The sequence below is a fragment of the Heteronotia binoei genome, chromosome 11, assembly GCF_032191835.1.
Source record: "Heteronotia binoei isolate CCM8104 ecotype False Entrance Well chromosome 11, APGP_CSIRO_Hbin_v1, whole genome shotgun sequence".
NCBI lineage: Eukaryota > Metazoa > Chordata > Lepidosauria > Squamata > Gekkonidae > Heteronotia > Heteronotia binoei.
This window is the reverse complement of record NC_083233.1, coordinates 12,822,160-12,839,706: the sequence shown is the minus strand read 5'-3', so window position 1 is coordinate 12,839,706 and position 17,547 is coordinate 12,822,160. Positions and strand designations below refer to the sequence as shown.

The following is a 17,547-nucleotide window of genomic DNA, read 5'->3' as shown; positions in this document are numbered from 1 at the left end:
GGGATCCATGGGGTGACTTGCCATAGGGCCGCTCGCTGGAAGTCCCATAGATCTGATTCGGTTTGAGAATTAATTTGATGGGAAAGACTTGCGTTTGATTGTGAAATCTAATCTAATAAGATTTGAAATGACCTTTTCGGGAGAGCAGAGGAGATCTGGAGTAACAGTGGGTTCTTCTGTCCCTTTTCAGAGGTGTTCTTTTAAAAATTCATTTAAATTCCCCGTTGGTTCTTGGCTGTGTTGTCCCTATCTCCCTGGAGGCCACCTCAGCGCTTGCTGATAAGATCCAGCTTCTCCAGTCAGCGTCCCTTTGAGAACAAATTCTGCACAATATTGAGGGGAATCATGCAGAATTATTATTTATTTATTTATTTCATTTATATCCCGCCCTCCCCCACCTTGGCAGGCTCAGGGCGGCTAACAACATTCTATAAAACATACAATAGTAGATAAAACCTTTAGATTTACAATATAAAACATTAAAACATTAAACTTAAAATTAAAAATTATGGATGTGTAATTTGTATAATGCATTCTGGTCAGGGCCAGCCCTAGACCGTCTGGCCCCTGAGGCAAGGCTGCCTTCTGGTGGCCCCTCCCATTGATGACATCACTGAATCACATGGAGGCGCCCTAGGTAATCGCCTAGTTTGCCTAGTGGCGGGACCAGATTCAAGCCGGGAACCCCAGCATGGTGCCTGCAGGTGCCACGGTGTTCACCAACACCTTTCCTGGAGCCCGCCAAGTGTTTTTACAAAGTAGCCAAGGCCAGATTGGGCTTCTGGCCAGAGGGGCTTCTGATTGGCCATTGGAGATTTGATTGGCAGGTTTGGGTTTTTTTTTTTTTTTAAATATTGCTTTGGCAGCAGCTGCCACAACTACAGCACAAAGATGTTCACTGTGTGCCTGAAGGTAAGCTGGAGCAGCCATTTTGTGGCTGGCTTCACCCCCGCAACAGCTGTTTTCTGGCAGCCATTTTATGGCTGTGCCTACCTCCCTGTGTCAGAATTCAAAGGTGTCTGCAAGCCCAAAAAGGTTAGGGACCCCTGGGTTAAAGTTTCTGTTGTACCTCTGAAGCTACATATATGAAGTTCTATGATGTTATGTCTTGTTAAACTTGGGAGAGGGGTGTGTTGGTGCCTGGAAGGCAGCCTCTGAACTGGTCAACATAGTCAGTGGCTGTACTGACGGGAACAGCTTTCCACTATCAAACTGCTCACAGTACTTGTGTTTCTCTAGGGCCCAAGGGCGACATGGGATTTCCTGGCTCACCTGGGCTCAGTGGACCCCCTGGACAAAAAGGCAGCAGCGGTGAAATGGGCTTTCCAGGTAGTTTTTGAAAACATTTTTTCTTAGTCTGTTGTTGACTCGAATTCCTTGCTGAGGAGTGGGGCGGGAAGGCTAAAATGGGGAGGTAGGGAACGTGGGACTCTCTAGTTCTTTAAGAAGAACGGCCATCAAAAACAAGTTTTAACTGTGCAATACGCTACAGTCTCATTGTGTCACGCGCTGGGGGGCAGGCAAAGGGGAAGTCCGAGTTCAGTCCAAGTCAGAGGAGCGTTGTAAGAACCAATAGCCGAGTCCACGTCACAGTCTGAGAGCAGGATCGTTCAAGCCAGGAGTCAGGAAACTGGGGAGTCAGAGCAGGAACCAGAACCAAGGAATGGGAGCCAGAATAGTCACAAGTCACCGGATGGACTTATTTCTTCCACAGAGCATGCAGCTCGAAGCAGGAACTTAAATAGCCCGCTGCTGCTGTTTCCAATTAGCAAGCAACGGGACCAGCCTGGCGTCTGCTAAAACTCTGGGCTGAGTGAACATCTTGTTCGCATCCTGGCCTCTTTTCGCCGGGTTGCTTAATCCAGGCGGAGCCTTTCCCGTATGTGAGCAAGGTGAAGTGGTGAACTGGGGCGTGTGTCTGTCTGCTGTTGTTCCTCATCAGCTGTAGAGCCAGGTGCTGAGATTGCTGCAGGAAGCAGCAGTGAATCAGCCAAGTTGTGGGCTCCGCTGGGTCTATTAACCCTGTCGCCCTGCCTGGCTCAGGCCCCTCATCGGAGCATAAGATATCTTCATTAGAAATTGTATCCCCTGAAAACCTTCCATTTAAAAAGGTCTGTAATTACCTGCGTAGGATCCAAGGAACGGAATAGTGCGAAAAAAATAGGTAATAGTATTAACCTACCAGAGTTCTGTAAGGTACATTCTGAACATCACAAAAGCTCTTCTGGATTAGAACAAAGCTCTGTCTAAGGTGTTTTCTACACAGGGACAGGCTTGTGAGTATTCCCTGTTGCTGCTGCTAATCCAGCATAAGGTTGATAGGACTTCCACAACACAGGTTTTCCTGGTAGTTTTTATCCCAAAGCCGTTTAATAGTGATCTTTTTCGTGGTCTCTGTGCAGTCCCACACATGGGTTATCCGCCAGGATCGAACCCGACCTCGGAGAATTCAAAGCACTCTTGGAGCTTTAATTTTGGCGTGCACTTCCTCTCGTCCCGGGGAGGAGGCATCCGTTGCGCATGCCTAGACGAGAGGGAGGCGCTTCACCCACCCAGTTTCTTCCCGCCGCTGCTGCTAATCCAGCGTAAGGTTGATAGGACTTCCACAACACAGGTTGCCCTGGTAGTTTTTATCCCAATCAGCAGTTTAATAGTGGTATATCTATTATATCAAAATATGCCTAAGATTCCCTGCACTCTCAGCTTTGATTTAAGAAGTAAGTCTCTATCCCACTCTGTTGCAGAGATATGCTTTCTTGCATGTGTCTCTGCAACAGAAGGGGCTCTCTCAAAAAAGACATTGCAGAGCTGGGAAAAGTATACAGGAGGGCAACCAGGGTGACTTAGGGGTTGAGGCAACTTCCCTAGGTGGAAAGGCTGAAGAGTCTGGGACTGTTCAGTTTAGAAAAGAGAGGACCAGGTTGGGGTGGGGGGGCATGGTAGAGGTTTCTAAAGGCATGCACAGGGAGGAGAGAGTTAATCAAGAGAAATTTTTCTTCGTCTCCCAAAATACTAGAAGTCGAGGGCATCCAATCAAACGATGATGGGCCAATGATGGGCCGTGAGTTCCGGATGGACAAAAAGAAATACTACTTTACACAGAGAGTGATTAAAATGTGGAATTCATTGCCAGTGATAGCTTTAAAGTGATAAATAGCTTTAAAGGGGGATTCGATAGATTCATGGAGGATATATCTGTGAATGGCTAGTAGCCATGGTGACTGAGGAAAACCTCCACATTCAGGGGCACTAAACCTCTGAATCCCAGAGCCAGGAGGCAACAACGGAGGAAGGCTTTGGCCTGTATGCCTTGTTGTTAGCTGTCCAGAGGAACTGGTTGGCCGCTGTGTGAGACAGGATGCTGGACTAGATGGACCATTGGTCTGATCTAGCAAGGCTCTTCTTCTTAGAGACTTATTTTTTTTTTCAAAAAAGCGAAAGCTAGGGATTTAGAGAACCTGATACATATTTTAGTATAACTGTATATCAATATATTAATAGCACTGTTACATTGCTGAGGATACCCTGGTTGGTGCACAGATGCAACACAATGCTGTGTGGAAGCAGGGTGGGGGGAAACACACTTCCCAACGGTATCAAACTTGGGGGACTTAAACCCTGCAGAAACAGCCTAGTTCAGCAACTTCTTTCCGCCAACAGCCAGTCAGACGTCCCCAGAATGTCTACAGGGAGGGGGCTAAGATTCCTCCAGCTGTTGCTGCTCAGGAAGTGATGTCAAAAGATATTTTCCCTCTGAACATGGAAGTTCCGTTCAGCCATCATAAGCACACGGAAGAGACCAGTGTTCCCTCTAAGCTGAGTTAGTGCGAGCTAGCTCACAGATTTTTTGGCCTCTAGCTCACACATGTTTGTCTTAGCTCAGGAAAAATGGCCCCAGAGCGCACTAATTTATGCAGTCACTCACCACTTTAATGTCAGTAGCTCACAACTTTCATGCCAGTAGCTCACAAGACTTTGCAGCTTAGAGGCAACTTGGGAAGAGACCCTTGTGTGGATCCGATCTACTGTTCTGATGTAAACATTTCATTTTAAGCCACATGTGGCAAGTTCATGGAGATTAAGGACAGGTGGTCCCAGAGATGAGGAAAAGCAGCACCAGCAAGTGTTTTAAAGGGAGAGGTGCTGCATATGAGGGCAGTGGGTGACAAGGAGGTGCAAGGTTGTGCACACAGGGAAGGGGGGGACATGCAAAACCAGCAGCTGGCAAGGGGGCACGCTCTATGAACTGGGCAGCTCTGGTCAAGTTGTCCGGGCCTGCAAGACCAAAGCAGCTGCCTGAAGTCCACAGAAGACTTTGTTCCTCCTGAGGGGCTGGTGCTGCTGTAGAGAGAGAGCACTAGAGAAGACACTGTAAAGTGGGGGTGGCCAAATGTGGCTCTGGAGTCCATGTGGTTCTTTCACATATTGTGTGGCTCTCGAAGCCCCCACTGCCCTGTCAGCTGGTTTGGAGAAGGCATTTCTCTCTTTAAATCACTTCTCCAAACCAAGCCAGACAGCAGCTTGAAGAATGCATTTACAGTTGCTTTCTTTCCACCTCTCCCAACTCCCCATCAATGTTCCCTCTAAGCTGAGTTAGCATGACCTAGCTCACAGATATTTAGCCTCCAGCTCACACATTTTTGTCTTAGCTCAGGAAAAATGGCCCCAGAGCACACTAATTTTTGCAGTAGCTCACCATGCCAGTAGCTCCCGAAGTAGAATTTTCGCTCACAAGACTGCAGCTTAGAGGGAACATTGCTCCCCATCTATTTTCCTTCCTTCCTTCCTTCCTTCCTTCCTTCCTTCCTTCCTTCCTTCCTTCCTTCCTTCCTTCCTTCCTTCCTTCCTTCCTTCCTTCCTTCCTTCCTTCCTTCCTCCCTCCCTCCCTCCCTCCCTCCCTCCTCTCAAACATCTGACGCTCACGTCTTGCAGCTCTCAAACATCTGACATTTCTTCAATGCGGCTCTGACATTAAGCAAGTTTGCCCCCCCCCTGCTGTAAATGGTAAAACAAATATTATAAGTCTGAAAGCCTCACCCCGTGTTGGCATTTGAGTTCAGTCCCATGACACCACTGCAGAATTTTTTTCTTCTTAAAAATTTTGGACAGGTCCTGCCGGACCAAAAGGTTTGCAAGGCATAGCAGGGCGTCCTGGGCAGCCCGGTCCTCCTGGATATCCTGGGCTGAAAGGAGAGAAGGGTGAATCAGGCCGCTCTGAAATTGGAATCCCAGGCCCACCTGGCCCTAAGGTATGTTGTCAGAATTCTACGTACTAAAAGTTCCAATTTATCCTTTAAAAAGAAAGAAAAAAGTTTCTAGTCCTTAAAGTGGACAGGGGGTTAAAAGAACATGAGTGTTTTCTCACAAAGGCGGGGGGGGGGATAGAACAACATTTCTTGTGCTCAAGGGCTGGGGCAGCAGTGCCCCACATTCTTATTTCCATCTCCCCATTGCTAGTAGAAGCAAAATAAATTTGGCAAAATGAATAAATAGATGCAGATTAGCTTCATTTCATGATGCTTGCTTGTTTTTTTTTTATGTACACTGAACTCAGAGGGACTGAAACAGAACGGTCAAAAAAACTTTGCAAGGCCCAGGCTCCTATGTAAGCCTGTGTGGCCCATTCCATTCAGCAGAAGGCACAGATCTGCGTGCACTGCATGGAAATAATAGTCCCAGGGATATTAGGTACTGTGCACACAAGGCAGCAAGGCTGCTGAAGCCAAACAGGGCTGGATCAGATCAGTGCCTCAGCGGGAGACCTCATGGGACTCCGCTGTCTTAAGTTGATCAAAAGAAATGCAGGATGTTAAGGCAAAAACGAGAGAGTGGCATTTCGGCAGGAGTTCCCGTGCACGCATCTGAACTCTGCTCATCCATTGGAGCGTTTTAGATCACAGTATTTTATGGACATGAAAGCGTGACGTTCCTGAAGGGGAGCCCTTTTTTTTTAATCTGTTCTAAGAAAAAAAAAACTTGTGTTTTTAAAAACTTAAGAGATTCATTGTGGCTTGCATTTATTTATTTATAGCCCACCTGCTCGCCCCATTAGGGACTGGAAATCCATTACAAATACGTTCTAAGGTATTCAAAAATCACCACAAGATCACAATAGTACTACCAAAAGAACAGCATAACAACAGACCCTTCTCACAACTCCTGGTCTGCAAAATGGAATTCACAAACGCCTCCCAAAACGTTGACCTAAACAGCTGTTCTTTGCAGAGCTTCCTAAAAGGCATTAGAATGAATTGGAAGCGATCTGGCAACGGAACAACTGAACAGAACTGCGGCAGGGAGATACAGCGGGAGAGGCAGTCCTGTAGCTGGGTGGCTCCCAGGCCATGAAGGACCACCTGCTTAGACACGGGATGTTCAGGCCTTTTTTAATAGAAAAGGCCCAGCAGGAACTCATTTGCATAATAGGCCACACACCCCGGATGTCACGCTAGCTGGAACTGCGTTCCTGTGCATTCCTGCTCAAAAGAAAAAGCCCTGATGATGTTTCCCCCCACCCCAAGCTGATAGATCTAGAAATGTTTATGGCAAAAGGCAATATGTATCCCATCCCCTTCCATCTGTCCCTGTGCACCAGCCACGTTCATCAGGCAGCCCTCTATTGGTTCCCCCACCTTTTAGGATGGCCGTCTGGCATCAGCCAGAGCCTGGGCCTTCTCTGTGTGGCTCCAGCTCTGTGGAAGGGGCTAGGTGAGGGGGCCCTTCCTTGGTAAGCTTGAAAAATCTGCCTGATTGCCAGGGCTTTGGAGGAGGTTTGGATCGGCAGGCAACTTTTAAGTGGAGGGAGGGGGAGAGATTTGGAGTCTGCGGTTTTATTTTTGGTTTTAAGTGAGAACATTTTTTTCAGGGCATTTTTCCTTGCAGGAACTCCTTTGCATATTAGGCCACACACACCCCACTGTAGGCAATCCTTCTGGCGCTTACAGGGCTTTTAATACAGGGCCTACCGTAAGCTCCAGCCCTGTATTAAAAAGCCCTGTATTTTTTTAACTAAGCTGCCTCGAACCACGAGGAAAGGCAGGGTATAAATGTTTCAAAAAATAAAGACTTATGCTTGTAAATACAAAGGTTTAGGGGGAAACACTCAAAAGGCAGGGGAGGGGGGAATGAAACGTTTCTGAAAAGATGGTGTACTTTGATTGTTATCTTATATTAGGTTGAGATTTGCATAGACGTCTCACAGGCCTTTGGGCCACTTAAGAGTTCTTTGCTTGAAGTTTTTGACCTGACTGACTGTTAACACTTCCCTGTGTGTCCCCCTCCTCCCACAGGGTGATAGTGGTTTGCCTGGATACTCAGGTGGCCCAGGCAGTAAAGGATCACCTGGCAATCCTGGGCTGCCTGGTTTGCCTGGTAATCCAGGTGCCAAAGGCGATCGTGGCCTCCCCGGGTTCCCAGGTAAATCCGCATTTTGTTGGATAGTAATTTCTTCTCTTTTCCCACATGCTCTCATGCTGCGGCTTCTGATCTAGGTAACTCTGCTACTTACCTGCTTTTTTTGTTCTGATCGCACACTACCACAGATAACATGAAATAAACGGTGAGAGTTGAGACAGATCTTAAGAGAATAGTTCTTCGGAACTTCGCGTTACGCCAGTCGGTCTGTCCTTTTTGCCTGGGAAAAAAACTTTTACGAGCCACATCCGAAATACTTACACGGATGGGTCGGCGCAGCTGATGTTGGCCACGTCGAAAAGGGGCACGCCAACGTGCTCCCATGTTGGAGTCTCGCTGTTAGACTTCTGGATGTTGCTGCTAAGATGCTGAATTGGGACTGGGTGGCATTCCTGTGTGAACCTGCAATTAATATTTAAGTTCTGCCATGAAAATATTTCCCCCACATCACCCCCCTTCGCATTTGGCTTAGCAAATGTTAGTTTTACAATGGAAATGACTGCTTATATGCATATTTGGAATAGGAAAGCCCCCAAATTCTTTTGAAGGTTACCTTTCACCGTGTTCCAGGGCATTCTTAATCCCACCAGGAAGAAAGGAGTGCCTTGTCAATATTCTGCATGCTTTTTGGAGTGTTCCATTAGTTCCTTACAGCACCTTGCCCTGTCTGTGATCAAGACAGAAGGTAGAGAATTCCCCCCTTCATCTTTGGAAATGTTATGTGTTTTGATTAAAAAAAACATTTAGAGAAATCCATTTCCTCAAAAAATACTACATTTGAGATGATGCTGTGTTGAACTGAAAATTTTCTTCCGCTGTAATTTTGATGGACATCCTTTGCTCTGAATTCTGTCCTCTTTACTCTCTGGCTTTTTAGCATGCAGAGTGTTTGTGCATGGGATGGTGGCCTTGGGCTTGGATTTTTTAATTCCCCAAGTTTTGCTGTTTTCTACTTTTTACTGTTTCTGGGCTGCAGTTTCTGCACCAGATGTTACACTGTACATAGCATTTTGCTGTCCAGATATACTATTATATGATTCAACTGTACTGTGCATCCTTCATCCTTTTAAAAATCTACAACTCTGATTCCACAGGGACCCCAGGCATTGCAGGACCAAAAGGTATTGATGGACCACCAGGGAATCCAGGTAACACAGGACCACCCGGACTTCCAGGTAGGTATAATATGTTTCCTTTGTGATTTGAGTTTTAGGATTCTTGAAATGCCCCTTGGATAGGGCCTGGTGTCATCACTTTATTGTTGGCATTTCATTGTGGATGTTTCCTCATATAAATGTTAAATGGTGTGAGGGACAAGATAGAACCTTGCAAACACCCTCAAGGCCAGTGGCCAAGGGGTGGAGCAGAAATCATCCAACTCCACTCTATGCAGCTATCGTCCTTAAAGGACCGGAGTCAGCATAAAGCTGTGCGATCCCATCCTTGCCAGGAGACAATCGGAGCCAGTGGCATCAAAATCCAGAAGAAGCAACAAAGAAATGAACATTAATAATAATAATAATAATAATAATAATAAATTTATTTATATCCCGCCCTCCCTGCCTAAGCAGGCTCAGGGCGGCTAACAACAGATTGAAACAAAAAATTATACAGAATACAGTAAGTTTTAAAACAGTTATACAGTATAGAATAAGTTTTTAAAACAGCATTAAAAAGATACAATAATTTAAATCAGCAATATCTAAAACCATTCCAGTTAATAATTTAACAGCAGCAATGATGTTCCTGGCGCTATTCCGTCCATTTGCATAGTGGCAGGGTCACTAGATAGAATCATTTTGATGGATTGATCGGCCATCCTTTGTCAGCAGTCCGCAAAGGCCTGCCTAAAAAGGATGGTCTTGCAGGCCCTGCGGAATTGGTCTGGGCTCCGCAGGGCCCGCACTTCTTCCAGGAGCTGGTTCCACAGGCACGGAGCTGCAACAGAGAAGGCCCGTGCACGGGTGTTCTGCAGTTTCGCCTCCTTTGGCCCAGGGATAGTCAGCTTGTTCTTCCCTGCTGACCTCAGTGCTCTTTGGGGCTCATATGGGAGAGACGGTCCCTCAGGTAGGCAGGTCCTCGACCATATGAGAATCTTTATGCTGTGCTTAAGTCAATGAATATGCACGCTGGTGCACATCAGTAACCTATGGTGGGGAGTCATGGATCGGAAACTCTGGCAAATGATGCATATGCAGTGGTAAAAAAACCCCAAACCTAGCAGATTGCTGACTTACTGGGACCACTCCTGAAGAAAGAGCAGGTAATTTGGTTTCGAGGAGTAGCTGTGCTGGTCTGCAGTAGTAGAACAGCTGGACCGGTTTCCCACTAGGCTTGTCACAGTCTCATGCTCCTATTCTCTGTGAGCTTCTGTCTGTTTTTGCACAAGCTGCCGCGAGGCTGTAACTCGCTCTTCCTCTTTCCTGCAGCAGGCAAGATCCTCTAAAAACTGGTTTCTGCTTGCCGCAGGAAAGAGGCAGAATGAGTCACAGCCTCGTGGCAGCTTTTGCAAAGTCAGATGGAAGCCCCGCAGAGAAGAGGAGCGTGGGACCAGGACAAGGCTAGCAGGGAATTGGTCCTAGATTCTAGTCCAGTCGCACCATAGAGACTAACAAGAGTTTCTGGATATGAGCTTTCAAGAGTCGAAGCTCCCTTTGTCAGATATGAGAAATGGAGATCTCTCAGTCCTAGTCTCCAGAAGGCTGGAGAAGAAGAGAAGAGATGGGATTTATCCCCTGCCCTTTACTCAGAGAGGCTTACAATCTCCTCTCCGTTCCCCACAACAGACACCCTGTGAGGCAGGTGGAGCTGAGAGAGCTCTCAGAGAACTGCTCTTTCAAGAACTGTGACTGACCCAAGGTCACTCCAGCAGCTGCATGTGGAGGAGTGGAGACTCAAACCCACTTCTCCCAGATTAGAGTCCGCATACTTAACCACTATGCCAAACAGGCTCTCAGGTGTTGCATCCTTTACATCAGGGATGTCAAACTCATTTGTTGTGAGGGCCAGATCTGACATAAATGAGACCTTGTTGGGCTGAGCCATGTTGGTTTGGACCAAGCCGTGTCGGACCGGGCCATGTATGTACCTATTTAAGATTAGGTAGCAGAAATATAAATTTTATAAAGGACACAGACAAACACAAATATATATTTTTAAAAAATTAAAATATGCTTAAAACATTAGCACTTATTGGTCTTAAAGATGCTTTCTTTGACTTTCTCCCATGGGATCCAGGGAACTGGGAAAGGAAACTCTGGCTCTTTCCTTCCTTCCCCAGGGGACCAGGATGGGGAGGAGCCTCCGCCAATAGAAGGAAGAGAGGCTTGGCTCTGCAGTGTGATTGAGAGAGCCTGGCAAAGCAAGGTATCCCTCCCCTCCTTTGTCCCTAAGGGAGGAGCCTCTACCAATGGAGAAGATAGAGGTTTTGCTCTGTAGCTCCTGTGCAATTGAGCAAGCCTGGCAAAGCAAGCTGAGATGCAGAAGGAAGCAAGAGAGAGGGAGAAGGAAGCAGATGACAGCCAGTTGCTCGAGGGCCTTATAGGAGCCCTCCGAGGGCCTGATTCGGCCCCTGAACTGCATGTTTGATCCCCCTGCTTTACAGCATTCTTTACAACACCTCTCCCACCTTCTGACTAAACTAAAGGGACTCAGAGATCTCCATTTCTTCTCATGCCTGATGAAGGGAGCTCTGACTCTCGAAAGCTGATGCCCTGAAACTCTTATTGGTCTCAAGGGCGTGACAGGCCTCAAATGTAAACAATTGGAGCTCCCAGATCTGAAAACAGGGAGGAGAGGAGGAATGTTGTACGTATCTCTCATTGGGTAGCTGGTCTGAAGCAACAGAACAAAGTCGGAGCCCAGTAGCACCTTTAAGACCAACAAAGTTGTGTCGTTTTCCCACACAAATGCTATCCAGACCAAATGTTCTTTCAGTTTGTTAATTTCACTGTTTTGCCATTGGATTCTACCGCTTTGTATTCTTAACCCCTGGCCACCAGCTATACGTAGCGCTGCTCACTGTGCCCCATTCCGTCGTCTGATGAAGTGTGCCTGCACACAGAAGCTTCTGTTCTGAATAAAACTTTGCTGGTCTTAAAGGTGCTACTAGACTCCTGCTTTGTTCTCTTGCCTCATTGGATAGTTCCAGATTGTAGCACAACTGAGAACTTGCACGGTGACCTTGAGCGCTCAGCGGTTCTCTCTCTGCCTCAGTGCTGCCTTTGCCATCTGTAAAATGGAATAATAATCCAGGCCTATATTGTCTTGCTAATCCTTGGGCAACTTTTACAAATAGTCTGGCTGCCTAGGAAAGGCACAACACACCTTCAAAGCTGCGGTGTTTGAGGACTGGTTGGGGAGGGACGGTGGCTCAGTGGTAGAGCATCTGCTTGGGAAGCAGAAGGTCCCAGGTTCAATCCCTGGCATCTCCAAAAAAGGGCCCAGGCAAATAGTTGTGAAAGACCTCAGCTCGAGACCCTGGAGAGCCTCTGCCAGTCTGAGAAGACAATACTGACTTTGATGGACCAAGGGTCTAATTCAGTATAAGGCAGCTTCATATGTTCATATGACTGGTTGGGGTGTTGCACAAGGATTTGGGAGCTCTCTCTTCAGATTACGACTCTGCTGTGAAGCTCACTTTGTACCGATTACACCCTCTCCGCCAAACCTATTCCGCAAGGCCATTGTGAGGCTAAAAAAGGGGAAGGGAGAGCCACTTACGCCTCTCTGAACTCCTTGAAGAAATGTTGGGCTGTCCGATGGGATGGACAGAAAGAAGATGATGATGATGATGATGATGATATTGGCTTTATATCCCGCCCTCCACTCCAAATTTCAGAGTCTCAGAGCAGCTCACAATCTCCTTTTATCTTCCTCCCCTACAACAGACACCCTGTGAGGTGGGTGGGGCTGAGAGGGCCAGCTCTGCCACAGCTATGGCTGACCCAAGGCCATTCCAGCAGCTTCAAGTGAAGGAGTGGGGAATCAAACCCGGTTTTCCCAGATGAGAGTCCGCACACTTAACCACTACACCAAACTGGCTAAGGATAGGTTGATCCACTGTTCAGATAGTTTCGCTGGGGGGAAACTCTTGTTTGAATCCTAGCTGGTTTGTGAATGCCGCCGTTGAGCCTGAATTTGAGCAAGAGTCTGTCAAGCATCAGTATTTCTCAATAATCAAGCTTTTGTTCTGTAATCAAAAGTTGCTTTATTGTTAAAACTCCATAGCTTGCTCAAGGACAGGAAGTAATGACATACATAGCATTGCATAGTAACTTATAGACATGCTTCAAAGAGAAAGGTTACAGATAACTTCATAAGGATAACATAAAGATGCAAATTGAGTTGAGGGTTCAAAGGCTACTCACTAGTATCTCTTTGTGACTAAGGAATGTCAGCTAATAAAAACATCTCCCTTTCTCACACATTCTCTGGGAACCGATAAGACATGGCTGTGTGAATCTGGGGGAGAGGCACTCTACACCGTTAGCAGATGGATTTATTATGCACCCTTTGGTTAGCAGGAGGGAAGAGCATAAAGAGTGTCCTGCTTTGTATCTGGCCTGTCTGCTGAACACTATTAGAAATAGCATATAGAAATGGCATGCTTGATAGTCCTGGGGCAAGTCATGAGCTCACTTGTTTCTAAGGAAGTAAACAGTTAGGTTTGCATGACTGAATGGCCTCCAGCAATGCTACCTTAGAGGAAAGCAGCACACCAACGAGATGTATCGCATAAATCCAGTATACAGGGATATTTTTTTTACGTATCTGATGAGCCCCCATTTGCAATTAGAAGTGGTTCATCCCAGAGCTGGGCTTTGTGCCTGAATTTTGTCACAGTGTAATTTTGACCGGGAGTGGGGGGGATGCTCTCTTGTACATTGTGATGGAGAAGACCATACAACTGGGACCTGCCTACCTTTGGGACCACCTCTCCCCATATGTGCCCCAGAAAGCACTCCGCTCGGGGTCTCAAAACCCTCTTAAGAGAGAGCCAGTTTGGTGTAGTGGTTAAGTGTACAGACTCTTATCTGGGAGAACCGGGTTTGATTCCCCACTCCTCCACTTGCACCTGCTAGCATGGCCTTGGGGCAGCCATTGCTCTGGCAGAGGTTGTCCTTGAAAGGGCAGCTGCTGTGAGAGCCCTCTCCAGCTCCACCCACCTCACAGGCTGTCTGTTGTGGGGGGAGGAAGGTAAAGGAGATTGTGAGCCGCTCTGGGACTCTTTGGAGTGGAGGGCGGGATATAAATCCAATATCATCTTCTTCTTCTTCTTCTTAAGATCCCCGGACCAAAAGAGGCTCGATTGTCCATCACAAGAGCCAGAGCATTTTCAGTAATAGCCCCTGCTTTGTGGAGTGCCCTCCCTGAAAACATGAGGGCCCTGTGGGACCTGCCACAGTGCCACAGGGCCTATAAAACCTAATTGTTTAAACTCGCTTTTAGCGGCTGAAGGGAGGTAGTTATTACTCCACGGCCCTGAGAATCCCACTGAATCATTACAACTGAGCCAAGAACATCAGAGTAATCAGAAACGCACATCTTGGTTTTAATGACTGTAAACTGTATGATTGATTTTATTGTGTAATTTGTTTTTAATGTTTTATGTGGTTTAATTTGCTGTTGTTAGCCATCCTGAACCTGTCAGGGGAGGAAGGGATAGAAATCTGATAAAATAAATAAATAAGTACGCTGTCTAACTGATGTTGCTGTGGAAGTGGTATTTGCATTTTCGTAGGTTTTGTAGAGAAGTGAATTGCTCTGGAGGGCTTTTTGCTGTAGCTCTTGCACTGTGGCTGCAGCTCAAGAACGGGGTGAATGTGTGGGGTGAATCCTCAGCTTCCCAATCTGATTCCTTGTAACTCTTCTTCAGCAGTGGCTCCCCAGGCTGAACCAGAAACTAATTTTGAGACATCTCCATGTGATTAAAAAAAATGACTGAGGAACCCGAACGGCCATATCAGGAACTCGAAGTTTTGCTTAGAATCATACAGTTTGAAGGGACCTCTAGGGTCGTCTAGTCCAACCGCCTGCACAAAGCAGGACAATCGTAAATACCTCCCCCTACATTCCCAGTGACCCCTGCTCCATGCCCAGAAGATGGCAAAAAACCTCCAAGATCCCTGGCCAAACTGGCCTGGAGGAAATTGAGGGACCGCCCCTCCCCGTATACATCCCGGAGGGCGTTGCAGTCTGCTACGCAGCTCCTCCTGACCAACCTGCTCCGAAGGATGTCCATCTCGCCTCAACCAGGGCCAGGGCTTTTTCGGCTCTGGCTCCTGCCTAGTGGGATCAGCTCCCTATGGAGATCCGGGCCCTACCTGAGCTGCTGCCATTTCATAGGGCCTGTAAGATGGAGCTGTTCTGCCAGGCTTTTGGTTGAGGCAGCGGGCATCCTGTTCCACCAGCTCTTCCATCGATCGGCCTCCCTTGTTGTGATATCAGGATTTATAGCCTTGTTGAGGTGCTGAATCCAATTTTAACCCCATCGCTTCTTTTTGGGCGAAAAACTGTACTCTGTGAAACGTGCCCTTTCTGCCAGTGATGCACCTTGTTTCGTTTTGTCATTCTGCTGTTTGGTTTTATTGTATTGTTTTACATCTGACTGGTGGTTTTTGTTGTCTAACCTATGTTGTGATCCGCCCTGAGCCCATTATGGGAAAGGGCGGAATCTAAGTTCACTCAATAAATAACATAAAATAAATTGCTTCCTGACCCTGAAGTGATCATCATTTCCTTGGCCATGTCAGAAAGGGCTTGGACAGCGGCTGGACCAAAGGGGGTTCTTTTAGACTTTATGGAGTGACCAGAACCTTATCCATTTGTGAACTGAGTCTGCTGTTTCACAGAAGTGCATTCCATGTCGGCATCCCTTTAGCTGGGTTTATAGTTGCACCTGTAAAAAAGTAAATAACGGTTCGGGCCTTAATAGTGAATTTGCTCTGTTTTGGGTAGAAAAAATGGTTACTTTGCAGTTCTTCAGTTTGCATTTGTGGGTCATAACATCGGGCATGGGGATGACTCAGCCTGTCATGTTCTCCTGTCGTTTAGGTGAACCTGGCCATGCTGGACTGCCTGGCCTTCAAGGAGAGAAAGGACAACCAGGCAGAGATGGCATTCCTGGGACCGCTGGACAGAAGGGTGACCCAGGTTAGGCTCCTCTTCTGTGTGTTTTTTCCAAGATCCCGTATGATTGCTTGCTATGGCAGCTGTGCCAGAAATTCACCTGGTGAAGCTTCACCTGTATGCTGCATTTGCAGATCTGTACTATAATTTACTTGTGTGTCCAGAGAACACTGGACCTTCTGGCCTTAATTTCTAATTTCTCCCCCTACCACTTACATCTGTACATGTGTGTGAGTGTGTGTATACACTGCTTTCAAAGAATGCTTTTGATGAACTGGGCTCTTGGCTCTCCAAGGCTCCTGTTGTCAAGCATTGTATGTTTATTCTCTACTATAGTACCCAGATCATAGAATTGTTACTAACCCTGAATGTAGGCACATCAAAGTAGCAACCCCCACCTTTCCTCTTTCGCTCCTACTAACAAATGCAGGAATGTCCTCTTTGGAGATAAGACCTCCTGGGACTTGTTCTCAGGCTCAGCCAGGCCTGAACCCAGGATGTGCTAGTCGCAATATAGATAAGGAGCCCAGCGTGTGAATTTCACACGTGAATGTAGGATTGTTTATAGAACCTCTGATGTGCCATCTTAAAGCATGTATTCTAGTGTTACAAAGTATCAGTTCCAATCTCGAGCTCGAATGAGCTACATGGATTATCAATAAACCTGACTTTGTTTCAAAATCCAAGGACTGGTTATTTTGAGATCTCATGCTTGACACCTGCCTTGATACGTTTGTGGGTCTTCAGTGTGCTGCGAGATTCTTTGTTGTGCTTATTTGCCTGCGTTGATTGTGTTTTTCAGGCCAGCCAGGTTATGGGCGACCCGGGCCACCAGGACCGCCAGGATTATCAGGCAAAGTTTCTTTTTCTTTCTTGTTGGAAGCAGTAGCAGGATTTGGTAGAGATGAAGCTACCATTGACCTGACCGTGAGGGATCTTGTAGGGTAACATGGCCTTAAATACGGCTGGAATGGCTTTGAGTTTATGGAAGGGCAATGAAATGTGTGTCAAATCCAAGCACGTGACAAGGGCACAGCAGCCAGTGCTTTGAAAGGCAGTTGTCTTAAACTATAGGTCAGACTGAGCAGTTTGTTCACATTGAAGACCCCTCTGACTGAATTTCCAAGGACATCCCTCCCCACAGTCCCCAGCCCAAAATGGCAATTTCTCGTGTTTCAGGCAGAAGGCTGAAGAGTCTAGGACTTTTCAGTTCAGAAAAGAGACCACTAAGGGAGGGGCATAACAGGATTATAGAATTATGCACAAGGTAGAGACAAAAGGAACTTTTTTCTCCCTTTTCCAGAGCGCTAGAACTCAAGAGCATCCAATGAATCATAGAATCATAAGAGTTGGAAGGAACCTCCAGGCTCATCTAGTCCAAGCCCCTGCACAATGCAGGAAACTCACAAACACCTCCCCCTAAATTCACAGGATCTCCATTGCTCTCAGATGGCCATCTAGCCTCTGTTTAAAAACCTCCAAGGAAGGAGAGCCCACCACCTCCCGAGGAAGCCTGTTCCACTGAGGAACCGCTCTCACGGTCAGGAAGTTCTTCCTAAGGTTGAGCCGGAAACTCTTTTGATCTAATTTCAATCCACTGGTTCTGGTCCTACCTTCCGGGGCCACAGAAAACAATTCCACACTATGAAGGTGATGGACAGTTGATGCAGGACAGACAAAAGGAAAGATTTCTTTACTGAACAAGTTATTACAGTGTGGAATTCACTGCCAGAGGATATAGTGATGGCCACAGGCGTAGGTAGTTTTAAAAGGCGATTAGACAGATCCGTGGAGGATAGGTGACTAAAGGGAATCTCCATGTTCACAGGCAGTAAACTTCAGCATACTAATGCCAAGTGGCTACACCTGGGAAAGACCTCAGCCTCTGTGCCTTGTTGTTGGTCCTCCAGATGAATGGGTTGGCCACTGTGTGAGACAGAATGATGGACTAGATGGACTGCTGGGGTGATCCGGCAGGGCTCTTCTTATGTTCTCGTGTGTTCT

The 17,547-nt window shown here is 46.9% G+C and overlaps 1 protein-coding gene across 1 annotated transcript in view; it reads left to right on the top strand.

Annotated features, from left to right (window-relative positions):
• The window catches only part of COL4A5 (collagen type IV alpha 5 chain), a 232,606-nt gene that overhangs the window by 175,680 nt on the left and 39,379 nt on the right, over positions 1 to 17,547 (top strand). Inside the window, exons 35-40 of the mRNA XM_060250114.1 lie at positions 1,240 to 1,329; positions 5,110 to 5,249; positions 7,290 to 7,416; positions 8,508 to 8,588; positions 15,469 to 15,567; positions 16,346 to 16,396. Of these exons, the coding sequence (XP_060106097.1) occupies positions 1,240 to 1,329; positions 5,110 to 5,249; positions 7,290 to 7,416; positions 8,508 to 8,588; positions 15,469 to 15,567; positions 16,346 to 16,396 (588 nt within the window). The remainder of the gene's footprint in view (positions 1 to 1,239; positions 1,330 to 5,109; positions 5,250 to 7,289; positions 7,417 to 8,507; positions 8,589 to 15,468; positions 15,568 to 16,345; positions 16,397 to 17,547) is intronic.